Source organism: Scatophagus argus, chromosome 15 (assembly GCF_020382885.2).
Source record: "Scatophagus argus isolate fScaArg1 chromosome 15, fScaArg1.pri, whole genome shotgun sequence".
NCBI lineage: Eukaryota > Metazoa > Chordata > Actinopteri > Scatophagidae > Scatophagus > Scatophagus argus.
Window position 1 is genome coordinate 18000940 of NC_058507.1, and position 27903 is coordinate 18028842.

Here is a 27903-nt window from a genome sequence, read left to right on the forward strand (position 1 = left end):
CTTTGGGGAACAAACAAGACTGAGATTCCACAGCTATGTTTACAGCTCTGTGAATCAAAGCTGTGCTTTAAGGGTAAATGCTAACACCAGGATGCTAACATGCTGAGGTTTAATAGCTATAATGTTCACCATCTTAGTGTAGTGCATTATACTGCATTTTCTAATTTCTAAGGACTAAGAACAACGTACAGCTGAGGCCGATGAAGGTAATTATTGTTCAAAATAAAAATCTGACCTGATTGCCAAAGGATTGCCAAAGTTAATACAGTTCATCTCGACGCAGACATGAATGTCTGTACCAGTTTTCAAGGTAATCCATTTTGTTCATTGATGACATCAAAATCATAAAAGTCAATCCTCCAGAGGATCATCAAAGCCAGAAGGATTCATCCTCTGGGGAACACGACCATCTCTTAAGCATTTTATGGCAATCTAGTACTGGTAAGACATTTTGGCATGGACCAACCCACAGATCAACACTGTCATGAATTTGGTGTGTATCATCATTTGGGATGTTCCAGCTGAATTTTCTGTCGTTTTGGGAAAACTAATACTCTTTTTGAGGCATTTTCTAAGTCAAATATTTAACCATTACTTTCACTCTTGGTAGTGACTACATAGAATCTCTTTGTTAACTCTGTACCTCCGTCTTTTTTTTCCCCTCGTCCTGTCTCCTGTGCTCTGTCCTTCAGGTGTGGCCTGGATGTGACAGACAGCTGCCAGCAGTGGCCTGGTTTCACACCTTGGCTGTCCCCTCTCCGCCTACAGCAGCCTGGGAAACCACAGGCCACCAGGCTGGCGCCAGCCTGTACGGCTTAGAGCAGGGCAGCCAGCCCAATCAATACCTCTGCATTTCCTGTCCATTTGCTCAGGTCTCTTCATTAATAATTACTGCTTGGCGGAGCTTCAATGTGCTTGCTGGCTGGGCCAAGGGGAGAAGCTGTGTGACCTTTCCCCGCCCCTGGGTTGACTTGGATCCCAAACACAGGCATGGGGACAGACATAATAAGACAACATAGATGACATTACCCCCCCACACACATACACATACACACAAACACGGAAAGGATATCACACCAAACACCATTTTAAAAAAATACATATTTTTGCAGCTGTGCTTATCAGCAGAGGTACATACCTGGTAGAACATGACATTTTGAGACATGTTCACGACTAGTCTGGAGCTGCTCTATTCAGTTTGGCAAACACCCACCAAATCCAGCAGCTACGATTTAAGCATTCTATGAGATGTGCAATAACAAGCAGGGTGAACCTGGGTGATTCTAAAATATGAAATTTTGTTAAAATAAATGCTGCTTGGTGCATCAATTGCCATTCATGGCACATTTTCCAGATGACAGTAACAATTCCTCAAAACATCTTAAATTACGTTCTGCCTGGTATGTGCCTTTGCTGATAAGCAAGGTAACAATGTGCCAGGTTTTAAAATGCAGCTCGGTGTGATATTTGCTCCACATAGGAGAGGAAGGGTATGTATCAGAGCAAACATAACACATGACACGATGCTGAACTAATGTGTTTTAAAATTTTTTTTTTTTTAATGATGACCATTTATGGATGCATCCATTACATGTCTGATGCACACCACAGTTTCTGCAGACATGAGCCAGCACCTGGCTCAAAAGATTTGTCTCTGCACTGTTCACTGGTTCTTCTCCTGTTGCTTTTGTAGATGAAGACACTTCAGGCATTGAGAAGCAGGAGTGTGTGCATGTGTGCGTGTGACTGTGTGAGTCCAGGTTAGAATTTGGTGATGGCGGAGGCGATGTTCTCCAAGGCGGATCGAGCCTCAGAGGAGGGGAAAGCCTGGATGGCCTCCAAAGCCTTGTTGCCATGGTAACAGCATAGGTCCACAGCTGAGCTCACGCCTTTCTCCGACTTAACTGCTGCCAAAAGCTGTCGAGGGATGAAAACACGAGTTAGTTTGTCACGTTAGTGTCACTCGTGTTACCATCCAGCTGTCAACACAACAACTACCAGGGAAAGTTAGTGCAGCCTTAAAGCAAGGGTGAAAATTGGATTGTACAGAAGCAAAGCATTTCTTTTAATAACAGACATTCCTTTTACAACACAATCTTGTATTTGCATACTGCTCCTGGTACCACTGGAGGCATCTTACCACATTTAACCACAAGGGGAACATTTCAGGATCATCACAGTGAATTGTATTTTCTTTTTTTAAAAATTGACAGGCCTTTTTTGATGATGAGAAGGAAAACACACTTAATTTCACTAAAGTGTAGGTTCTACCCAATCATCTCACAGCTCACCTGTCTTCTCAGTCTACTAATCATGGCACCAGACCACAGAACTGCACAGCCAGGTTAGCCTGTTAGTCAGGCTTTGCTGCAATCCAGGTAACAAACTGAACAAAATGCAAAGCATGGAAATTGAAATTTCGTGCCCGCCAAATACCTTTGGTTTGTTGTTGATTTTATGTTAGTGTGACTGCTTACGTTTGTGATTTGAATCACATATATATATGACATATATGTTTCATACACAAGGACGTGAAAAACATCAAGTCAAATCAGCCCAAACCAACGAGTGAATTTGGGCATCTCCTTGTGTCTTCCTGTTGGTGTATTGGGACAGCTTTTTGCTGACGGCGTTTTACCTCATGAATTCTGGAGCTGGAAAGCCCCGTAGGCCTTACTTCTCTCTCTCTCTCTCTCTCTCAAAAAAACCCTGCAGGTGTCGAACTTGGCATCACACAGGCTGCTTATTCAATTTAGAAAATACTCTCCTGCTCCCTCATTTCACAGCATCTTAAGTGTTAACCTTGTTTCCTTCTGAATTAGCTTAATCTTCGCTCCTCTTTTAACGTCCTCCTTTTCTTCTCCACTTCCATGTTTGGGTAACCTCATAAGTCTGAAACCCTGGTATGTCCACATGCAAGTCGACTGATTCTTCTTTCCTTCCAGCTTCTGACTCCACCTCAAAACAATTTTTAAAGTATTCAAGCTGTGACATTTTTCAGTGAAATAGGATTTGGATAATTGAAAATGAGAAAGATTTAACATTACTTTTCAAGAGTAGAAATAAAAATTGATTTCCAGGATTAAAAAAAGATTAATCACCCGAGCAAGTTTTTATCTTTTGCTTGAGATTCAAGAAAAATGTTGCATCCAGCAGGTCTTTGCTTTCATTTTTGCATTCCTAGTTAAAGCCATATTTTACTCACTGATTAAATGATGCAGAATGTGTTTTACCATAAATAAATAGGCGAACGTGTGTATAGCTATGTAGCCCAAAGTGTTCATTAAATAAATAAATCACACAAATGATGAAACAAATGATCAGAAACGAAACTGAAATAAATGAACAAACCAAGCAAATGTTCATTACAAGAGTTCCTTTTCCCACTTCTCTTCATTCTAGGAATTTTTTCCAAAGTCTTCAGACCTCCCAGCAGGCTCAACCGCTGTTGGCTTCTTAGCCAGCTTATGTTGTTATGTTTATTATGTTGGGAACTAAAGTGGTTGACAATTTTTTTTGTTGTTTTCTTGTTAAGGAGCATTATAAAAATCACAACACTAATGAGGTTACTCTGAATTAACCATCTAGTTGCTGTTAACACTGGCTCATTACTTTCATGCTGAGGGCTAAACAAGCAAGCTTCACTCAGTTAGCTGGCTTTTGGGGGGGGGGGGGGTTGATTGTGACTTTTTGTGTAGGTCCCATAATAGTAAAGGAATATATAGGAGTAAAACAAGTAAATTATTTCACAGTTTCAATATAATATTTTATATTGTATAATAATATTGTATTGTGGTGAAACTTACTGATTGGTCATTATGACTGTGTGAATGAGCTGAACCCGCTGAAAGACAACAGCTGACTTCAGCCTAAAGAATTCATCCTCACTTCCTCATGTAGTCAGAGTGTCTTCAAATAATATTCCCTTCTATCCGGTCTGGATGGGTTTTACAGCTGGTAAATCTGTGCGCTAAAAAGTGTCTTTCGGGAATGGAAGACTAACAGACTGAATGCAAAACAGTATGGAGTTAATGGGATAAAAGCACATTTGTAATTTGTAGATACCAGGAACCTGTAGGAATTTCCCTCGGGATCAATAAAGTTTCTATCTATCTATCTATCTAAGTTCCTCTAATTATGTGTTTCTATCTTTCTATCAAACAAAAGTTTTACACCTATGGGCCCAAGGTCTTCCTTTTTCCTCCCCAAAAATTTCATCCCTCCCCCTTTCTCGTGCACTCAGTTTTTCTCCTCGTGTCCCCTCATCTCTCCTTCCCTTCAAACTTCTCCGCCATGTTCCCTTTTTCGACAGGTCTGCTGAAGGAGATTCTCTCACAATGCCACTGTCTCAGAGCCTCAGTGTCTCCTCCGCAAATAGGCCTTGGTAACTAATCCTTCCTGCTCTGGTTTCAGACAGGACCAGATAACCCCCCACCCCACCAGACCCCTCCTCTGCAGCTTAAGTCTCTTCTTGCACCCCCTCTTCACTCACACGTTGACTTTGGAAAGCTCATTTCTCAAGTTTGATACAGTGAAAATGTATCCTGTTTCTCTGTGATGGCTTTGTGAGACACTGTGCCAATAAGTAAAGCAAAGGAAAAAAAGATAAAAACAACGAGAAATGGAGCCATCTTGCTGACAAAACAGCAGAGGATGCTACCTTAGTTAAGAGCACAGCCTTAACTAAGAGCACAGAGTTTGCAGGAGGGGTGCATAAACAGTGAGCTTACCTTTGAATAATCCAGTTGGTTTCTCTGTGTTTTTGCCTGGTAGAGTGGAAAGAAAAGAGTATTATCAGTTAAATTACCCAAGTTTCCAAGGTTGCTTCAACTTTACGATCAATAACTGTTTATTGAGTTTTAAAAAGGTACGATTTTGACAATGTAAAATTTAAAATGTGACATAAACCAACTATTTAAGTGTCATTTAAACATTATACATTTAAACGTCTCAAGTCCAAAAATCCTTGATTTTAAATCCTGCTGCTATAGCACGTCACAAAAACAAAACAAGAATGGAGGCAAGCGTGAATCAGACAAAAATAAATACATAAATCAAGTCATTCCTTCGCTGCAAACCTGCTAAGGGCTTGTTTAACTTTTCCACATTTTCAACATGCCTTGAAAACCCAGGTTGGCTGCCATGAGTAAACCCAGAGTCAGTCTTGGTGATGACTCTGATGATTCAACCAACTTGCCGTTGTGTTTGGGGACAGCAGTGTTTTGAGCTAAATGCTAATATAAGCATGACAACAGGCTCACAAAAAACAATGCTAACGTGCTGATTTTTAGCAGTCATCTTAGCTTCGCATATTAGAATGCTAAAATTTGCTAATTAGCACTAAATGCAAAGCACAGCTGAGGCTGACGGGAACGTCAGTATTTTGCAGGTGTGATTATCCTGAGAAATGAACACATTTAACTTATTTCATGCCAATCCGTTCAATAATTGTTGAGACATTTAAAACCAAACATGTCAAACTCATGGTGGTGTTGGAGGAAAACTCAGGGGATCATGATTGTGTGTATACTTTACCTCTTCAGTTCATTTGATGCATGTGAGTTACCAATGACTGAAAGACTCCTTTCCAACAAAACTAGCAAAGTGAAAACACATTGAATGCAGCTGCTACAGAGGCGTCATAGATTAGTACCTGCTCCAGTTGTTGATGCCATCTCTCCTCGCCGACGATCTGACGATGGAAAACCACCGGGGCGGCGCTCAGACTGAACGATACCGGCTCTCCCACGCTGCTCTTCACAAATGGCTGCAGGTCAGAGTTCAGCTACAGGAGGGAGAGCACATTTGTCAATCACACATCAATCAAGCTGAGATTCTCCTTTGAAACAAAACAGACCAACCCAAAGTATGAGTGACCCTGTTAATGAGCAGCATGATGAATGGTCTGGTGAAGCACACAGCTAAGCCTGATAAGGATGGTTCTCCTTCAAAGACCCCATTTATGTTTCCTCCCATGCTGAGATCCCCTGTAGCCACTGAGGCCTGCAGACAGGCAGCTACAGGGAGCCACAGCAGGAGAGGACGTACTAACACAGCACTGTGAGTGGGGCCATTATGGAGGATAGCACCAAAAAGCTGAAAGCCTCTAAACCTTGAAAAATGTTTTAGCATGAGCATCAGCTGGTGCATATTAATTTAACTTTAACCAGCCTCCTTTTCGTTCCCTTTTCCCCATTTATTTATATATGTCTATCTGAGATGTAAGACTGATTAAGACACTTGGACACTTCAATTTTATGCAATGGCAGGATAATACTAAAAAGATGCATCCCCTTGTTCTCGTTGAACATTATTTTTTCAGCTACAGTGTGAGGTGTCTGAAAAAAGGACTGATACCGTTGAACTAAAATAAGGAAGGTACATCGGTCAGGGAGGAGAGATTTTCAGTACAGATAAAGACTGTATCAAATTTAGTTTCAGTACTGTATGACCTAAATATAAACAAAAAAGGTTTTTCTAGAAAAGAGGGGGCTGTATTATATTCAAGGTCTAGACATTTACATAGTCACAACAGCAGATATTCTTTTGAATGGAGAGAGTGTGATCCAGTGGGTCCCACACAGCGTGGTGCGTGATGGCCCGTCAATAGCCAGTATTCCAGCATCACAGATTGTAAGCATGTGAAAGATCTATGAAAATAATTGATTAGTGACTAAATAACAGTGGAGCTATTCTCACAGTATTTAAAATCTTCACAAATAAGGGGGAAGGTTACGTTTCATGTGACATAACCAAAACAGTCCGACCTATAACGCTGCATGCTCTTGTGCTTTATTTCAAAAAGTAACCCACTGGTGTGTCATTTGACCCTTACTGATTAATCATCTGAAGACCACCTTCACAGGTATTGGCTGCGTGGTGGGTGGGTGGGATGCACAGGGTAGACTTACCTTGTGGCCGAGTGACAGGTGCTTGCCATACTTGTATGCTAATCTTTGGGCCTCCACGTCGTGTTTAGCGAGCTCCATCGCAGCTTGACAGCTCTTGGCCAGGAGCGCTCCGTGGGACAGGAATGTCTGCTCCTCCCACGTCGCCACGTCAATGCCATCGGTGAGACTCTTCTCCTGTAGAGCAAACAGAGGCAGTGACCTCGCAGGCCCGAGCTCTCACTCACGCATTAACTTCTGACATGATTTTACATTTCAGCCTGATTGTTCATCAGGGAGTAATGGCAATTTAGCACAGTATTTCCCCACAAGCCCTTTAGTTATTTGGAGCAGAGGGAAGCTCAAAGGGCTGGAAAAACATGTTTGTAGCTCTGTAAATGAAATGAAAACTTTTTTTTTAATGTCTACAAATGAGACCAAGATAAAACAATCACCACACACATAACAAAGTTAAACAAAACACTTCTGAAATTTGATCTGGATTAAAGAGAAGAATCTCCACTGTAAAATGCTGATTAATCCTCAAACATTTTCTGGGATAAACAGACAAGAGAGGAAGCCAAAACTCAAACTTTCTCTCAGTGGCGACATTACTCTGAACAAAAATGAACTTGCTGTCACAACCACTTACCAAAGTACTATTTAATTTTAGTGCTGTACACAGCTGGAACCAACTTCCTGATTATCTAAATGCCCACTAACCTCAGCCACTTTGAAATAAAAGCAAAAAACTCTATTTTCCTGTGGCATCTGAATGAAACTTAACTACAATTTTGTTTTTCTTAACCTGATATGATCATGTTGACACAAATGTATTTTTACATATAAAACCAAAAACCAATAATTCATTGATACAAAGGTTTAGTAACATCTAAACCTGGGCATTTCAGTTTTTAGCAAATGTTACCTAAAAATAACTAAATATTTCACTTGTTGGGGACTATTATCAGCTGTGGATTAATCCACAGCTGGTGCTCTGTGCGTACTTCCGGCAGCAGGGTGGTATACATGTGACTCACTCAAAATCAACAGGAATACCCAGTGCAACAGCGTGGCTCACTTATGTGTCTTTAATAGCTTTTGGACAACAATGGAGCTCTGTGGCGCAAGGGAAGAACTTATTTCAGGCTTTGGATACACAGACAATACACAGTTAGTAGGTTCAGTTCATTGTTGGTTTCGGTCTTTTCATGGAATTTATGGACAACAGCAAAAATGCTAAATCTCTTTTCTTTAATTTACCCCTTTAAAATAGTCAACATTCGAACGTATCTTGCAAATTTTTCTGCTTGCAGGAAAAGTGCTTTGAATTTCCATTATGTGCTATGCAAATGAAAGTGCACTGCATTTAATTGTAGTCTCAAGTCATCCACTCATTCTGTATCTCTGCTTTCAAACTGAGTGATGCATTTTGCCAAACACTGATCACAGATTGTTTAGCTCAAACGCCCCTCATCAAAGTTGGATTACAGAAAGACAATAGATGCTTTACCTCAGTATTACTGCAATTCTCATTGTAGAGTCCTTGAACCACATCACCAATGGCGCTCGAGATCAGTTCAACAACCTGTCAAATAGTAAAAGTAAAAAAGAAACATGAGACATTTGGGTTAAAACTATGATATTTAGGAATTCCACACCATGCAGTTATCTGTTCAGGTGAGAAGAGACAGTGATGAATAATGGGTTTGATCTGCACAACGTGTCCATCAACAGCCACGTGTCCTGTTGAAGTGTCCTTGGACTCAGCCACTGGGCTGATAACTTACACCCTCATTATAAACCACTCTGGCAAACAGCATCGCTTAAACTCCTGAAATGCGGATGTCAATGAGGTTGATCAAAACTGACACGCAACTCAGTTCATCCGTGACATTTGTAATTAAAAACCACAATTTCCCCTGATTGAAGCACAAGCTAACAGCGCTCTCATCTGAACAGCTGGTTCGGTGAATAAATCAGAGGTGAGATGAGGGTCGGAAACCAGGTGAACCGCTGCAAACTCAGCTGCTCATTACCAAGCCATGGAGGAGCTCCTGTTGATTTCATAAAGCAGATACAGGCTAACCTTCATTCATTATACTTAGTATTTATAGAGAAGTCCAGTCGATAGAGAGAGATCAGGTGTCTGTCCTGTCTGAGGGACTGAAATGGAGCTGAGAGGCAGATGGTGAGAGGAAATCAGTGTCCAGAGAGCACAGGGGTTAACAAGGTTTTGGAGTGATGATCGGACTTTAGGGGGGCCTCTTCTGCTCCTTTTTCTCCACAAATTGTTTGAAGATTTATTTCACTTTGTGCATTCGAGCTCTGTATTATAAATCAGCTGATACTTAAATGTCTATACCAGTGCGTCGGTACTTAGAGTGTCTACACATTGGCAGTTTTGCAGTTTTCTACAGACGCGGAACAGAAAGATTAAAGTGAAAACCACTTCTTCTTTCACCAGGTTATAGGATTTCCAGCACAAGTAAATCAATATACAGTATAAGAAAAACTGTGCTGCTTTTGTGACACTGGAGAATATTTAATTTTCTACATTCAAAAATATTTTTAAAGAGCTCAAAAGAAGGTGTGAAAAATATCACATTGATGAGGTCTGAGTAGTTTGTTTAAGACTGCAGTTGCCCATTTCCTCTTACAGGGGGCATACATGACTACATTTTATCTTACAGAAACACTACTGTCCCCTTATCAGCCACCAGAAGAGAGGCTGCATATTCTCAAATGATTATTCAAAGTCTGGATCTAATGAATGAGTAAAAAAAGAAAGAAAGAAAGGCAAAAAAAGAACTCAAGTCCATCTCTCTGTCCTTCGCTCACAGGCACAGAACAGTGTGGACAGGCCTGTACAGTTCAGATGAATGTGGTTAAATTTAGAGCTCCTTCAGCTCATCCCAGACATCCTTGGTTCATCAGAAAAGTCTGGTGACGCTGGGTGCTCCGTCAGCCTCGCAGTGCCCTTTGGGTAACTGAATCCACCGGGGGAAAATATTGAGGAAACCCGAGCTTCGCCCACAGACCTGGAAGGACAATGTGCCTACAGTATTACCAGATGTGGTGTCTCTGCCTGCCTTGGGAAGTGGGGGCCACTGGAAGGTGGGGGTGGGGGGGCTTTTTTTGGAAAGTATCAGATAAGCTCTCCCCCTGCCTCCCCCTTACTCCATTCCCAAATCCAGCCAGATCGTGTTTTGCCGACAGGTCTGTGAGGGGAGAGAAACCGGAGCTCCACAGTGAGATAACTTTACAGTTTATACAAGTAGCGGCACAGGTTTCCTCTGAAGGCCACGACACATAATCTGCATCTCTCTCACTGCCTTAAAAGAAAAAAAAAAAAGGCTGGTTTATGAGAACAACTTCGAAAGCTGAAAGAACTACTCATCTGTCATTCCGTGTATTAAAAAGACGACCACATGCAAGCAGCAAGAAAAGTAAGGAGAGACAATCCGCTGTTTAACAGACTGCCAGTTTTTATACCCGACTCAAACTGCCCTCAGCATAACATGCTTGGAGAGTTATAAATATCAGACGATTGGCAGGTTTTAATGAGTGAAAAGGAAGTCGTTTACATCTTTTCTTAAATATGCCTAAGAGTAAAGTTAAGATTAAAACTACAGGAGGATTTACATGCGTTTTTTTTTTCATCTTGAGCAGCCAAGCCAGGCTGGTTGCAGTATTTAAAAAGCTTCACCTGAAGTTCTGTTTACTCATCAAGAACAGCATTAGTCAGCCGGCGAATAAAGTTGTGTAATGTCTTTGTTGGCATTTCAGAAACTTGATCAGAGAAATGAAAGATGTATTTCAGTTGCACTGTGGGAAGGATTAAATGTTTTTGGAGCTTGATCCAAGCAACCCAGGATGTCCTGTCCTGTGCTGTTTTGACCGTTACTTTTTAAAATGATTTTAAAACGACTGAAATGATTTTTCATCCTACCAGTTAAAAGAAAAAAAAAACTGGTCAAAACAAATCCCATTTCTGTAATTCTAGCTCAACATGATGGACTCTTGATCCCTGTTTGCAATAATCTAATTTCCCTCCTGTTCAAAAACCAGTGAAGAACAGCTACATAAAACACCAATGAATATGAGCATCAGTGCATACTGTGGTTTGCCCCTAGTTCGTTTTGTTTTGCTAACCTTTTTCAGACTTGAGTAACTGCTGGATATCAGATGTCCATCTCCTTATTACCCTTAAAAACTTCCACTTTGCGGATGTTTCCTGTGGTTGCTTCAGATTACATTGACACTCCTCATAAACAGCATTGCAGATTTGTTTGGGGCTCATAGATTCAAGCATGGCAGTGTGGTATTTTAGTAAGACTGGCATTGTTCTCACCTTGAGAAATGAACCACACTAAAGAAACAGATGCTCTTAAAATTCAGTTCAGCCAATGTCAACTTGTTTGGTGTGATTGCAAACTAAATTAAGTCATCATTAGTTGGAGTCATCAGCAGATCTGCCATCATTTCTTTCTCAGTGTGTATTTCCAAGGAAACAACTATATTAATTCCATTACTCTAATTTGTAGCTTATCCACACAGTGACAATTATCTCTCATAGTACTGTTGCAGTGACAAATTCTAATGAAATCCAATTTGCACCGGAAAGGAAATGCCACACCTTTAAAATTGTATTTGATTTATAAAAGGAAATGTTGGTTCCTTACAACTGCTGCTATGTTTCCCATACAATAAGCACCATGGATACCACTTACACCGTATTTTGGGTGAGCGTCTCTTGGCTGCCATGGAGCAGACACAAACCCAGACTGAGTGTGCTGAATAAGAAGCGTCAGTGAAGGTGATAAGAGCTGGTCTGGCTGGTGGCACGGGGGGGGGAGGGGGGGGGGGGGGGGGGGGTGGGGGGGGCATGGTTATTTTGATCCACCCCAGGCAACCGCATTCTGACAGAGCAGCGTGGTGACAGCATCTGTCAGCAAAGGGTTACCAGGCTGTGTAGTCGATATGATCTGTGGTGCACTAACAAGACCACCACCACACACAAATCCAAAACTGAAAACTCAATAAGAAGGACAGCTCTGACCAATCAGTGCTGAGTGAGCTATCTGTCCTGCTGATGTGTCTTTAAGCTGCAATAGCAGTTGCTAGGAACAGTTAACTTTAAGGCTTCTAGTGGAAATTCACTTCAGTGAACACAATTACATTTCCTAACATTTCCTACATCTTCCAAAATACATTTCCTTCCCCATAAAACATCTGCATAGCCAGATTTTTAAAATATTTTAAAAATAAATTGTGTACAGGTTACATCCAACCACGTTTGCACAAAGTTGTCTTCTTCCCTTTGTTGGTGCATTGCCATGTTTTATGCTGCATAACCACTGCAAACTCCATTGGAATAGCATTGCCATGGAATGTTTCTCACACTTACCCTCATATGTGCACGATTACAAAAAATATTCACCCACTTAAAAAGCAATGCTCAATAGAGTGTTGAGAGTTGTTGTTTCTGTAGGTCGACAACCTCATACAGCTGTGTCACTCTCATTCACACTTGCTGCCATTTTCTGTTATCATTTACTTATTACTGTAGCCATGTCTGCTGTTCTCTTACTGGTCAACTGAACAACAGTCATCAGTGGGGTCCTATCTGAGTTGCTGAACAAGTCTGATATTTGGCTGCCATTTCAGAAGTCTAACTAGTCTAATTTTGTTGATAATCTCACAGCCTGTCAGAATTCCCCTGTGGCCCCTTTCTGGGGCTTCAAACCCCAGGGTGGAGATGACTGGGCAACACCGTTTGAGTGAAAAAGTATCTCCCCTGTACAGTCAACTGCAAAAAAATAACACCGATGCATTTTCAGCATCACTCATTTAGACAAAAATAAAAACAGGAGGATATTGCAGATTAGCGTTAAACACTGTACTAAATAAGTGAATGGCACATTTGCACTGCATGTACTGTGCTGTGGAAAAAGTCAGAAAATCCAAGAATCAATAATATTCCATAAATTCCATGATCAGTGGGAACCCTACAATATATAATCATTGCAGGCATGAGATGTTGAGTTTGGATGTGATAAGAGCGAGAGAAAAGACAGCCAACACTGCACTGGTAGTAGGACAGCAGTGTTTCTCATTCGCTGATGCCAAGGCAGGTATTTAGAACACACAAATAGACAGTGCTACAGTTTGTTACTGTCACAGGTGGTACCTTAGTGTTATCCAGTTGGGCAAGCCCAGTGCAAGCATTCGCTAACAGGAAGTCGCCACTCAGGACGGCCATCTTATTCCCAAACTGCATGTCCTTCAGTGGGCCATCTGAAACAGTCCACTCCTTCAGATTGACTATCCCACGATGCACCAGGAAGGCTGTGTGGATCAACTCGGTGATTTCCGCCAAGTTTCGCTGGCTATGAAACAGAAAAAAAAAATACATTTAAGTATTGCAGCTTTTTTTGGCGACAGCTTTTAAGAGAGGCGTTTCAGAGACTTGACGGCCAGAGAGCTTTTTGACAGAAGCCTTTATATTGTTTTTATGCTGCTGAAATTTGCAGGTTTGGCAAGTTTGAAAACTCATTCACAGGTACAGGTGTGCTGACCACAAAGGAATCAATCAAAACAAAGGATTTGTGGCTTGCATCTCATCCTTTTAGAAAAAGGGAAAAACATCTATTTAGTCAATAAAACTGCAATGTTGAGAGTGAAAAGTCTTGTTTTTCATTTGACTGACACAAACAACACCGTTCCACACAAAGACTGTTGGTATCATCAGATGTATCTACAAAGTAGACAACTTTAAAGAAGAAATTACTGTGTATATTTAAATGATAAAAGATTCCTCTACAACTGCAATTCGGCTTAAAAACCTTCCGAGTCAAAATCAGCACACTCAAGGGCATAAACCGGCAGATATGTCAGCTTGCTGCACAGCATGTCAGGGCTTGTGTTAAAAAAAGAAATTAAACTTATCATTAGCAAATAACAGCCATTCTTGATTATGAGAGAAAAGACATAAAAGTGGTATTTGCATAGAGCCTTTCAGGGCAGCCTTAGGGAGGATATAATCAAATGTTGATTCAGCCATTGGTGGGGGATAATTAGGCCCCTCTCCATATGGAAGGAGCTCGCTACGCTGCGACAGGAGGGATCCATCCAGACAGGGTTGGGTGCGCTGATAGCCACTTACGACCTTCTTTCAGCCGCTGTGAGAACCTGATGAGCCAGTCGCCTGCCTTGTGCTCCAACCCCTTCCTACACACACGCTCTTACATACACACACACACACACACGCATATCTTCTAGCCAGGTAATTGCTGTGTTAGACGTCGGCGTGGAAAAGATGTGATTAAAATTCAATAATGTCATCTATTTCACCTCTCAATCACACCCATTGTCTGGTTGGTTTCTCTGCTCGCTGACGCAGAGCAACAACACAGTTGCCCCAAATGAGAGTTAATAAGTTCAGGGTTTAAATAAGAGGAAATTAACAGATTGACAGCCGTGTTCTCAAGGTACCTCGCAGTGATGGCTGCACTCGACAGGTTTCAAGAGGAGAACTCATTGTTACAACAAGAGGAGCACAACAAAGAGCTGTGGTAGATTTCAGGTCATAAAAATAACATTTTAAATTTCCTTCCAAGTCCAAGGTCGGCTGTCAGTGACGGTTTACTTGGTTGGCTAACTTGAACGCAAAAAACAAAAATGTTTAAATAATCTTATCCACTAGGCATCTGCTTGTGCTTTTGCCTTCCCAATACAATGGTCCATCTGGGTGGAAAATACTGTTAACTGCAGGGCTGAAAATTTAAACAGGAGCATTCACGTCTCTAATCTGTTGCGTCCGATAGAGTTTCTCTCAGTGAACATGTTGGCAATGAGATGAACGCAGTCCTTTCAAAGTTCATATGCATGTAAAGATGAAAAGATACAGCAACTTACACAAGTTGGGAATACATAAATAAATAAGTTATGATCAAGTGTATTTGATGATCAAAATTTAACTGTCTAGCTGTTGCTCTATCTTCCACTATGCACTGAGTGTCTGGCTGGCTCACACAGCTGTCATTTTCACAACCAGTGCACATGCTGGTAAGTAGCAAATGTACTTGCACCTGTCTGTGTGCCCATAGGGGTGTTGGTGTTAAAATAAGGTGAGGTCAGACGTTGCATTGCTAACTTGAGGAAGCAGAAAGAAATTGCACCAGTCACAAACTAAAATCTGATTTAAAGTCAAAATCAGTAGCACAGCATTTCTTTCTCTTTAAGAGTAAAAGTGAGATGTGCCTAAGTGGACAGCCTGACAACGCACATAAACTCTAACTGATACACACGAGTGATGCATGGCTCTGACATCATCCAAATCTGCAGGTACATTTTCATCCACCTGCTACCCACCTAAATAAATGATTTCCTCCTCTTTAGAGACTTCCACCCTCAGTGATATTTCACTCCACCTCTACTGGTGCCTCAGGATTCATCAGGAGGACGGCTGCTTTACTGCAGTTTTATTGTCTACCTTGACTGTGTGTGTGTGTGTGTGTGTGTGTGTGTGACCTTTTGGAAGAAGTGTAGAAGAACACAGATCATTAATTAACATTAGATCCTGTCAGAGTGTCATTTATATAATCAATGAAGTTAAGCTGCTGTTCCTCATGCGTAAATGGGACAGATGGTAGTGACACACTTATCGTTTCAGGCACTGGGGAATCAAGTGACATCACTTGAGGCAATTTAATAGATGTCACACAGGTCCCTCTGAAGATAAAAGACTTTATACAACTTTTTTGCACCCATGCAGTGGCACTTTCCCAGACCTGTAAACAAACCTTGATGTTTAAATCAGTTAGTTACCTTTTGTTTACACATTCTTCTCTTTTTGCATAAATTGTATACATTCTTTATTTTTTTCCAGAGAAGTGGGTGATATTAACATCAACACACTATATTGTGATATGGTAAATTTTTGGGAAAAAGCTATTGAGAAACTGTTCATGGATAAAAAAATCAAATGGGAAAGTCTATTTAGTCAAATACATCAAATGAATTACCTGACAAATCAAGCTACTTGTGTAGATATTAAAAAGTTATCTATGGTGGCTTAAACAGTAGACAATACTTATACTGTATACGTCCTCACATTGCCAAACTCTAATTCATAAGGTAAATGGTTCTGTGATGATGCTGTAACGATATAAAGTATGGAACAATGGCACAAAGTACTTCCCTCCAAAAGCCCAAATTAGTTGAACCCTGGTGCATACATATCCCAAAGCAGTGCCTCCAATCTAGCAGTCCTGATCAGTAGCAGTGGAGCTTGGGGAGAAAAAGGGGGGACAAGGGGGCCGGTGTATAAATAGCATTGGTGCCCAGTTGCATAGCAACCGATGCCATCTTGCCGAGGTGTAACGCCCCTCACCACGCCCCTTGTCCTGACTGTTCTGTTCCATTTTCCTCCCTCTGCAGTCTGAATCACCATCAAATACAGCCTTGTGGAACTGAGTGAGTCCTTGTGTTCAATTTTAAGAGGTGGCCTGTCCATCAGATGGGTGCATGATGTGTTCAGTGGCATGGCTTCCATTTGTCACAAAGAATTAAGAGGTGTGGTGTGCGCAAGTAGGATCTATCTGTAGTGTGTGTGTTTCTATCTATCTGTCTATCTATCTATCGAGGTGGTGCTTTGGCGAATCATCAGTGTCAGGCAGCAGAGCGGGAAATGTTTTACAAATGCTGTCTGTCAAGAGGGAGGAGACCAACCCCTGGAGGTTTCAATCCCCCCACCCCAACCTGCCCCACCCCAACTCCCTCCATCATTCCATCTCTTCCATCAGAGGTGCTAATGAGCCCAGGAGAGGTGGGGGGATTGCTGGGGAGAGAGAGAAAGACCATGATAGTGCAAATGAGGTGATCAAGCCATGTGGTGTGTGTGTGTGTGTGTGTGTGTGTGTGTGTATGTGTGAGTGCATATGTGCATGCCTGTTTGAGTTTGGACTATCCATCACACACAAGTGAGGGAATGCTGCATGTTGTGTCGCAGTGATGTGAGCGCCAGGTTGTGACATGAGGTGAGTGTGTAATAACTTGTCCTGTAGTGAGACACAACCAGCCGACACGACTCTGCCTCACAGCCTGAAAGGGACCCGGCTCAAAACCAGACTCACGCGCTTCCATGCGGCTCCCAGGCTATTCCAATTACTTCTAATATTAGGATGTTTCTGCACAGACACTGCTCCACTACACACATGTGCCTTGTGCCAGCTAGCAGTAAGAAAGAAGCCTTTCAGGCACCCAGTGCACAGCCACGCCAAACACAGCAGTCACTTCTGGAAACCACTTGGCACACACTCACATCCCTGTTGTGAGCTGCATGCTGCTAGTCAATGTGTGTGAGACAGCCAGAAAGGACCTAGAGGTGCTACAGCAGTACATTATTAGCAACATTTAACATTTAAGGTACAGTTGAACGTGTATAAATAAATCAATACATGCTGTAATTTGTCAAATCTACTCAGAAATGTCATAAAGCAATTTTCTTTAATTTATGCTATAAAAAAATTTGAGGATCCACAACCACATTAGCCGCTCCGTATGCCTGTAATGCTCCCTGCAAAGAACACTGAACTGCTAAATAGATCAAAGTGAGCCAATAAATGTTTTTGGTATTTTAAAGTCACAGTGAAGAAAATGTAATAATTAGTCAGAGGGCGGTGGCAGAATAACAATACAAATCACAGAAAATGAACTGTAAATAATGTCAAATGTTTTGCTGCTAATAGAAATTGATGTGTTAACATGCTGGCATCGCAACACTTCCTAACAGGAAAACTAGCACTGAACACAAAATCCAACTGAAGGTGATGGGAATGTTAATAGTTTTGTAACTGTTTAGTCACAAACCAAAGTATGGATGTTACCAATAGAGGTGTAACATGCCATCATCTTTAAAATATGCCTTTATTTTGAAATTCCCGATGGCACGTCTGTGTCTGTGTCCAAGCATCTCCTTCCTACACTTTCAAACAGAGCTAGCCTCAGGCAGCAGCCAAGAAAAAGACGATAAGGATATTTACTCTCCTCCTATCAGCTACTCTGCTTCAACAACATCAAGCAAACAAAATGTACAAGCAGGCTGAAATTCAACTGTGCTGTTCTGTCAGGAGATCAGAATTCCTTTATTTTATCAGAATTTCTTTCCTTCCAGATGCAGTGACTTAAACAAATGGTGAACCATGACAGTTACTACTGCAGTGAATTGTATAATTGTTTTAAGTTCTTGTTGCTAAGCCATGTTTTATGTGTGTTAGTGAAGTCAGTTTAAGGTCAGTTTTACTGTACTTAAACAGTTACAAATATTTATGACTTGCTTTTGACTTTTAGGACCAAAAACAGAAAAGAAAGGGCGGGCAGCTTCTTGTATCTGGAAATGTCTGATCGTGTCACTATGGTGATTTGCGCCCCTCACTGCTAAATGATGTTTGCAATGTGTCTAGTAAGGTAATTCTGTCATTTAACAGACTGTTGTTTAAGTTTTTCTGTCCAATACTTCTTCTGATTATGTTACTGTTTGGCGATTTCAATACAAAGCAGCAACTTCAGGGTTGTCACAGAAAAGGCTACTGAAGGGGCTTTCTGAAAAGGTTTTTATTCAAATGAGCTATAATCTAAATATAGACAAATAAAATAATAATCTCATAACTGTGGCTGGGCTGCCCCCGCATTCCATCATATTCCTAAGATGATATAGTGCTACATTTACAGGAACTGATATGGACGATAACCACAGAGGACAAGATAGAATTACCCGACACAAAGATTTTATTTCACTATTTATCCTTCAGCAGCCATGTAACAGGGACAAAGGTGGCATCGCCTTTCTTGGTCTGCTTGCCATGTGCATTTATGGCTCTTCCTTGCAGTGTTACACATGTTTACTACCCACTGCTTTCTCCCAAGCAGGAAATACAAGAGAATGGAAATACGTGGAAGCCAGACAGACTGGTGAACTAATAGGCGTGGATTTGAATTGCCAGCCTGGTTTTAATGTATTGAATCATTGAATCTGCTTGGTGGAAAAAGTTGTGGTGTGATATGGCCATAATTCCTAAGATGACTAAGCTTGGTAGAACATTTAAAAAAACTTCAAGGGCATAATGTGTTTTATACAACATTTTGCCAGTTAGCCAGGCTCCTCCAGTGCATCCTACTGATGCTAATTTGTGCACCATCTAGTGCTGTAAAGTCAAAAAGCAGAAGTGTTTGGGAAGGGAATCAGATGTCAGGGAGTGTGCGAAACATCAACAACCCAAAGGCAGAGCCAGAAGCACAGCTTACTGGATAGCCGATGCTTTAATGGATATTTGATGGATCTAATTAGTGAGAGGCTAAGCTGCACACAGAACTTAACTTGGCATCTTGTGACTCAAACCAATGTCAAATAATGCAAGAACCCACCCTGGTGTCAGTAAGTTCAGGTCACTTACCTGGGGTAGATGCCGCTGACCATGTCCTGAGCCAGGAGACCGGAGGCTGCATGGCTCTGCCCTGCGGCTTTCGACATGAGTAACACGATCAGTCCCCTCATCTGAAGGTTGTTCTTGCTGTCGTAGACAAAACCCCTGCAAAGAAACACAAACATAAAACATAAACAGAGAAACATTAAATCCTTGTCATTTTATTCAGCTGTATGTTTTAAGTAATAAATGGTTCAATAGCACTATGTGGGTGAGAAAAAACACAGACTTTTTCTTCATGGTTTACAAACTGCCCCAGTGCAACAAGCAGCAATGGGTTTGTAAAAATGGGCAACATGTAGCATCTATGTTTCAAACATCTTTCACTCCACCCTGCTCCCTTCTGTTGTGAAAAGTCTGATTCCAGTTACACTTGATCCCACTTTAAATGAGCAATGTTTGCGAACCAGCAACAGCATGAACCAGTATGCATAGCTGGAACAATGTACTTTAAATGACGATACTGTTGGCCAACATATCACTTCAAAAGTAAGACTCCTCCTCCTATCCTCGGGGATAAATAAAGGAATTCTGATTCTGATTTATTCTGAAAACCAGTCAGGAAGTACTGAAATACCATGTTACTGCTGACAGGTGCTGCTAATCCTCATGGCTGGTTGTAAGAGTGTGAAACAAATAATCTGTGAAATTTATTTGTGTGAGCATGTTACACTAAACACAACTGAAAACACAACTTTTACATATTACCAGCTTTTAAGTTGATGTGGCAAACAGGTGTTCATCGTTTGCTCGACTCCCTGGTTCCTCCCTTTTTCCTCTAATTTGGTCTCCACCAGCTCCTGAGAGAAATATCTGACTCATCACCAGAGGTTCTGCTATGTGCACTGGCTTGTTGCTACCTTTGTCAGAGCAGGTAAAACACATTGAAATGCTCCACAGAACTGGGCAGTACCCCATGGTCGAGTGATAATTCTGAGTGGGTCCATCCTTATGAACCATCCAGTTCACAATAGAATTAGTAATTTTAGCCATTATTAATTTAAGTGGTTGTTTACAGAAGATTTAAAGGTGTTTCTATTACTTCTGTTTCCAATAACACCCAAAGGAATATATAAGAAGCAACGAGGAAATAAGAAAATGATCATTTAAAGCACAGGGCAGTTTTAAACACATTTTTACTACAAAATGATAAGGGACTGTTTATCATGCACAGCACAAACAATGACAGAGAATAGCGCTGATCAGTTTTGCTGCAGGACTGTGTGCTTCTTTCGGGTTTGGGAGGGGGCAACAACCTTCTGACATATTCAGAAACGCACACACACCCACAAAGACACACACAGAAGCCAGTGGTAGCTGCCTGCATGGTGGGCAGATTAAATATCTTTTTACTCTCCCCGGGGAGCGGTTAGACAGAGCACCTCTAATCCTGTCCCTATGGGAGCCCCTTGTGCCATGAATCAGGCTCTCGTTAGGGGCTCCGAGGCAGACAAGCGGCCACGCCCCCCTCCGCTCGATGCCCAGACACCGGCCTCACCGGCCCACCACCAACCACCCCCACCCTCTCTGACCCACCCCTGCACCACAGGGGGAGGTGGAGGAGCCTGAGACAGAGTGGATGTGAGAGATAAAGCATGAAGAGAGGGAGGGGACGGAGAAAGGGATGAAGGAAAGAAAGGCCACACAGAAATGAGAACGCGAGGAGAAGATGACAGAAAAAAAAATACGTTAGGGATCCACAGTGTCCTGATACTGAAAGGAACAAGAATACACATACTCTGAAGCTTTGTTTCTTCCCAAACACACACACACAAAACACAACACAGCTGACTTATTTAGGGCCTTATGAGATTAATTTATGATCACTCTAAATTTTTACTTTGTTGGAATATAGGGACTAACCTGGTGCACAAATGAATGCAGAAGCATCACCCACTGAATAGAAACCGTCTTGAGAGCAAAAAATTATGAAGCAGCTCTCCTCTTTGGGAGCCCGGGTAAGCCAGTGGCCTGAGGGTGGCAGATGATTAATATTTATGTCGCTATCCAGACCAGCATACATCAATCAATCACAACCGCCCTCTCGCAAAGGGGTGGGGCACAGATGTGGAGAAGGAGAGATAGTGAGGGTTACAGAGAGAGAGAGAGAGAGAGAGAGAGAGAGAGAGAGAGAGAGAGAGAGAGAGAGAGAGAGAGAGAGAGAGAGAGAGAGAGAGAGAGTGCAGAAAGAGAGAAATGGGCTGCTGTCATTTTAAAGGGTTGTGAACAGGTCACCACGCCTTCTGCTCTGCAACTGCAGCGCAGGAATTCAGGAACTTTGTCAAACCGTATGCAGGGGCTGATATTAACGCATGCAAATGTATGACCGCACATGTGTGGTGTCACATTGCAAGTATTGAAAGAAAGAATCAATGAATGTGTCCAACATATGTGCACTTTTCTTTAGGACAGAATGTATCCAATGCAGTTGTCTCCACTGTACACCTCAGACACCTTTATAGATCACATATTTAAAAAAAAACCAAAAAAAAGCAAATCCAGTAATTTATTCCAATTTCCAGGATTTGATTCTCACATTTCCCAGACGCCTGGTGTATAGCAGTGGTGTGGGAATGTGTCTCTAGCCTTAAAAAAAACACCTTGCAAAGATTCTGATAAAACATGAAGTTGATTTTAAAGACCCTAAAAACACATTTTCTCATCAGCTCCTATGGGAGAGAATCCAACACACAAAAGCTCTCTGCAAAAGCTTTGGTTGTTTCACTCAAGATATTTCTGCGTTTTTTACATGCTCTTCTACTGGACAGGTTCAGTTAAACAGGCCTGACGTCATGTACTTCAGCGCACCAGTTAGGATTTAGCAACATTTTGATCAGCATCTGATGGCATTTGTGGGGGTGTTTGCTTCTCTTAGTAGGCTGCTGTCAATCAAATCTGACTGAGCAAAACCCATTTCCAATGAAGCAGATGAGCTATTTTTTTTTAATTGTAAGCTCTTCATAAATTATAATTAAAGGTTGCATATATTGCTTATTTTCAGTAATGTTCGGTAAATTGCATTGTGTGCATCCTTGGTATCTAATAGATATATCGAACGTGACTCCTTCCTTACAAAACACTTGCCAAGTCAGCTTCTGAAATACTTGAAACTCTTCATTGTTTACCTCCATGCATTCCAGTTTTCCTCCTCCCTGCCTTCTGCTGATGCATCACCATGTTGCATTGGTGCATTACAACCTGTCAATCAGTGAAACCAATGGCCCAATTGTGTATCACATCACACAAGTGCACATGCTTGTTTGCACTGGGAACATGCTCCCGCGTATGCTCACGATGCAAACAGGGACCCACTCATGAAAGCATTGCTCCAAAGTGACACTAGTGGTGAAAAATTCCACAGTGTACCTTTAAGGATGGATTTTGTTTGTTTGCCCCCCCCCACCACCACTGTGAGTGTTGCTTATTTATCCATGACTGTTTCATGTTGCAGGTCTGAATCAAATTTCGGAGGCTTTGAATCAAAAAGTTTAGGGTTACGAGAAGTCATGCTGTTTTTGTAAATATGTGCCCACTGGCAACAATTACTTTTAATATCTTGATGTAGTTGTAATGTTGCAAATACTTCTGTTTTCTCAACAAACATTTCTTTGAACTGCTCTGGCTTCAACTGAAGCACAAATATATTCAGTCTCATCAGCTGTTTCTCCCATACTGTTCCCTCAGTGCTAAAGCTTACAGATCGCTTTGTAAAGTCTCCCTCCATTCAGACATTTCGTTACTTCACTTGGATGTTTGTCTTGGATGTTCTGTGCAGAATGAGTTTGACACTAGAATGCAGTTTTCAAATTCATCTGCTGAAGGGGGAAAGTTTGGTGGTGAGGTCATTTTAAGAAATTTTAATGAGTGAAATATAATTGTTTTGAGGAAAAACCAGCCAAGACTCAAATTATTATTCCACACAGAGTATTTTGAGTCTTGAAACATCCGCTAAATGGAGATGATCTTTAAATTGAACATTCAGTCATGTCCATATAGTGGTCGGCAAGACTAAACTCAGTGACCATTTTATTGATCAAGATATCAAAAATTAAAGTTGAGATTACCAAAAAAGGTGAGAAACCCGTAAGGAAATCCTAGTCCAAGTCAAACTGTCAAGGACTGTCCTTAAAGCAAGTAAAGTTTCCTCTCCTGGGCCGCAGTCCCCTCGCTGTAACTCCAGACTTTGGGGTGAAGTTAGCTGAGCTGCAGTTTTTTGAGAATGAAAGGAAAGAAAAAACCGAAACCCAACTCCACGAGGGTCTGCCTGTCTGCTATTGTGGATATTTTTATCTGCCGTGCGTCTAAGGCGGAGACACAGTGGGAAATACGAACCAGCCAACCCAAGCTGACAGTGAGGAGTCAGACTTTCAAGAGGTCTGCATCCCTAACCACCCCCCCCCCCCCCACCCACATACCCCCCGCTTGCCTCCCCCGCCCCCCTGCTACAACACCCAAATGGATTGTCATATCAGATTTAGGTGTATAGGTTATTACACCCTTGGGCTCCTGTTTCCAACACACCCGTCTGCATGGCGGGATTGTGTTTGAGGTCTCTGCTTCTCGTTCTCGTTCCTTGGTTCTCTAAGTTCATGATGTCTTTGACAGAATGTAAGAAAGCTCAGGCTTCCATGATAAAGAGATTGGATAATTTTTGGAGGATGTAACCTGTTGGAGTCCTTCCTTCATTACTATGCAATTATGACTTATTCTATTGGCCTCCCTCAAATATAGCTAAACTGTACACTGGATATAAAAAATGTATGCCTAAATCTGTTAAGGAATATCCAATTAAGTCGACAACTGTATTTAAAAAGAAGTGAGTGCGACACAGTATACAGTCTTGTCTTTTGCACTTGCATAGTTCAAGCTTAGTCATATCTCTTTGGTTAATCTTTCTTAGAATTTTTCTCTGAAAATGAAAGATTCACTTAAGGACAAACTAATTCATGACTTTGCTTTTGCTCCCATTAATTAAAATTTCCGCATAGACCGAATCAAATGCAGAAGTGCTCTTGATGGTTCCCCAAATTCTCTCTAGTGGCCCCACTTTCCTTGTTAGCATGTGTTTAGACTGGATGCAGCTCAAGTATGTCAAATGCTGCATATTACCTGCTGAACTGTTTGCTTAATGAAGATGTTAAAGCTTATATCACATGATGTGCTGCTTATTTTCACCACAGCAGGTCACACGCTATGCGAGGTGTGACATTTTGAGGTGTATTTGTTAAACATTCGCTCTGGAGCTGTTTTTCTAGTGTGTGCGTCCGGATTTTGTTTGTCTTGTGGATGCACATGCTGTCAATGGTTCTACTTTATTTCACTGACTAACAGGCAGCGGAAACACACCAGTGCAGCAATGTGCCAGCAAAGGCCAGGAGGTAGACTGTGAGCTAGTAAACAAAACAAAAAAAAAATGCTTTGCAAATGTTTTATGGGGAAAGAAATGCATTCTGTGCATTTGTAAAAGCTCAGGGTTTTAGTCAGAAACACTCAATATTAGCATAACTTGAATCTGTTTACAAGAAAACCCCACAGGGTTCTTTTAATAGTTTATACAGGATTGTAACTTATTTCTTCCTAATGTCCAGTAGTCACGTCTTGAATGTTAGCGGCTCGTGCTGGACTGGCACATCTGTCTTTGAAATCAAATGAAAATGAAAAGAGAGAAGCAGAAAGCAACTGGCTTCACACATCTGGTCCATTCAGTTGGATCAAAACTGCTTCTAGTATCCTGTTTGAAGGAAATGACACCCAGTGCTTCCAAATTCATTTGCTGTGTTCTTCAGTAACTGCATTGTCAAATCTATTGTGCTTCACTGGTCTACAGAGAATGAACAAATCAAAGCTGAGGGAACAAAAACATTTGATTAACAATATCCTAGAAGGATAGAAGGTAATGTTGTCTAAGAGGGCTGTTATGAAATGATTAAGTTTATTGTGATGAGAATTCCCACAACCACGATTCCAATGATGAATTGAACTCCAGAACAGTTGGCACGCCATGTAAAATGTCAATAAAAACAGAATGCAATCATTTTTAATCACATACAAAGATATTTAATATTCAATGTTTATTGTTTTTTGTAAACATATACTTGTACCGAATCTGATGGCAGCAACCAAAGACAGGGAAAGTTGTCTGGAGCCTTCCTCAGGTAAACAAGCTCATTGTATCATGACTGGGTACCAAAGAAGTACCCTCAAAAAGCTCTGTTGATCACAATCAAGGGTGGGGTGAGGTTCACCACTTTGTGGCAAACTGCATGGGCAACTATTTCACAGCTTTAAAAACATTGTTTCTCAAGGAAAATCTACAGGGGATGTAGGGATTTCACCCTCTGCAATCCATAATATCATCAAAAGATTCAGAGAATCGGGAGAAAAGGGAAACATATGGGCCAAGGCTAAAAAACAAAAACCATCACTGAACACCCATTACCTTCAATACCTCAGGCAGTACTGCATTAAAAACTGACACGAGTGCATTAAGAATCTAAACTATAAAAGTGTGCTGTGGTCTAACAGAAAATTGGGAATCACAGATGTCATATCCTCCAGGCAAAAGAGAAAAAGGACCATCCAGACTGTTACCAGCACAAAGTTCAAAAGCCATCTCTGAGGGAATGGGGTTGTGTTTAGTGGCAGTGGCGTGGCTAACCTGCACATCTGTCAGAGCACCACAAAACCTGAAAGGTACTTACAGGTTCTGAAGCAACACATACTGCCATCCAGAAAACATCTTTGTCACTGATGTCCCTGCTTCACAACGTGGGTACTAGACTGACCTGCCTGCAGTCCACAGCTGTCTCTCACTGAAAACGTGCAGTGCATCACGGAGCACAAAATACGACGAGGGAGGCCCCCGGACTGTTGAGCAACTGAAGTCATACATTCAGCAGGAATGATTTCAAAACTTCAACAATTAGGGTTCCCAATTCCCATGTTGGAAACATTACTGTTTCAACATTTCAAAACGTGTTGCAGACATCAAATTCAAAATGGCTATATTTCCGAACAATAATAATAATAAAGATTTACTCCATGTGTGCAAAACTCCCCTCAGCATAATTTATACACACAATAGAACTTGCAGTATGAAACGTGTGGACTCCTTTTTAGGAAAGGAAAGGAAAGGAAAGTGACATATCTTGTCATTGGAGGGAACTCACTCACTCGGTTTAGATGGTTATCACGTAGGAATACACAAAACATAGAATCTGATAACTATGATAAGAGGGACCAATCTCTGACAATAGCTTTGGCCTGAGTGAAAAAACTATTGATTGCACAGTTGTTTACACACAAGTCTATGGAATGCTGAAAGGAGATACTATGAACGCATCTGCAGCTGGGGTCACGTTTGTTTGTTTGTGTGCGGGTCTTGAAATATCGGCTCAAAATCAAATTACAGTGCTGCTAAATGACCTGCTGGGTCTTGGTTGTTTTTGAATAAAACTAATCAGTAGTTCAAAATTGCAATTGCCATCACAAATAAAAAAGACAAATACGTAAGAGTTACTTGACATTAATGGAATAATTCACTCCTGAACTTAATGTTTGTGTTATTTTTGTCTTGTTCAGTGGCCGCACTATGAAGTAATAGTCACTGAGAAGAACGGTTATAATTTTATTTAAACTGAGTGCCGGTTGGTGGATTATATTCATACCAAATAATAACCTGAATCCTCTCTTAAAAGTTCACTATCTTTGAAGCTTTGTTGATAGACTGAGTCGTGTAATTGCACCAGATTTTTCAGTTTTTGTTTTGACGTTTACCCAATGAAGGACCGAGTCGGAGCTCAGAAGAAAGCCGGATGATTTCAGCAGTGTTACCTTGCAGTGTTGAGTAAAGGGTGTTGAGTGCCGACCAGCTTCCTGACGTGCATGGCAACATTACTGAGTTCATCACTGAGCAGGCAGCGAAGGCTCATGAAGGAGGTTGGATAACCGACGATCTTCTCAGCATCGGAGACCACTTTAGTCCAATTTGAAGGTCCTGAGCTGGAGAACAGGCTCAGCGTCCTCTGTCCTCGGCTGGACAAAACCTTGCAGGACAGCCTTGACCACGTAGCTGGAAGCATTTTGTGTCTTACTTTTTTTTTCTTTAGTTTCATACAACTGCTTCAAGTGCCATGCGAGTACTGGCCACCATCTTTAAATTTTATCACCAGATTCAGTCGCTAAAGTTAAGTCGCGTCTTTAAACGATGTCGCATTTATTTCAGTTATAAAACCGTACAAACCGCTGCCTTGACAGAGCTAACATACTGTTACTATAAGAATAATTAGCTGTGTTTCACAACACACGACCTGCTCCTGCGAGCCGCCATCTTTAAATACGTAATACGTTACGTCGTTAAACGTAAGGACGGCTGCTGCCACTTCCGGCTAAAGTCAGGCAGTTTTAAATACCTTTTTTTTTTTTTTTTTTTTTTTTTTTTAATCAAACCTCCACGCTGAGTTCTCAGTTACATATTACGATCATATTTGAAATGTTGTCTATATTTTATATCTTGTAATAATTGCCTC

General features: G+C 41.3%; 1 protein-coding gene across 1 annotated transcript; it reads right to left on the minus strand.

Moving 5' to 3' along the window:
* Window positions 1-1537: 1537 nt before the first annotated feature.
* pdss2 (prenyl (decaprenyl) diphosphate synthase, subunit 2) lies at window positions 1538-27726 on the minus strand. Its single transcript, XM_046413190.1, has 8 exons — window positions 27209-27726; window positions 19346-19480; window positions 13081-13279; window positions 8401-8475; window positions 6912-7085; window positions 5654-5785; window positions 4731-4766; window positions 1538-1917 (listed from the first exon to the last, which is right to left on the minus strand). Exons 1-8 carry the CDS (start codon window positions 27487-27489, stop codon window positions 1762-1764), a joined length of 1188 nt encoding a protein of 395 aa, XP_046269146.1. The 5' UTR covers window positions 27490-27726; the 3' UTR covers window positions 1538-1761.
* Window positions 27727-27903: the final 177 nt, after the last annotated feature.

Excerpts from the sequence above, each read along its gene's own strand:
- pdss2 (XM_046413190.1), bottom strand. The coding sequence starts at position 27,489 with ATGAAACTAAAGAAAAAAAAAGTAAGACACAAAATGCTTCCAGCTACG. Across the intron at positions 13,280-19,345 it reads GTCAGCGGCATCTACCCCAG|CCAGCGAAACTTGGCGGAAA; the intron begins GTAAGTGACCTG and ends TCTGTTTCATAG. Across the intron at positions 8,476-13,080 it reads CCCAACTGGATAACACTAAG|GTTGTTGAACTGATCTCGAG; the intron begins GTACCACCTGTG and ends ACTATTTGACAG.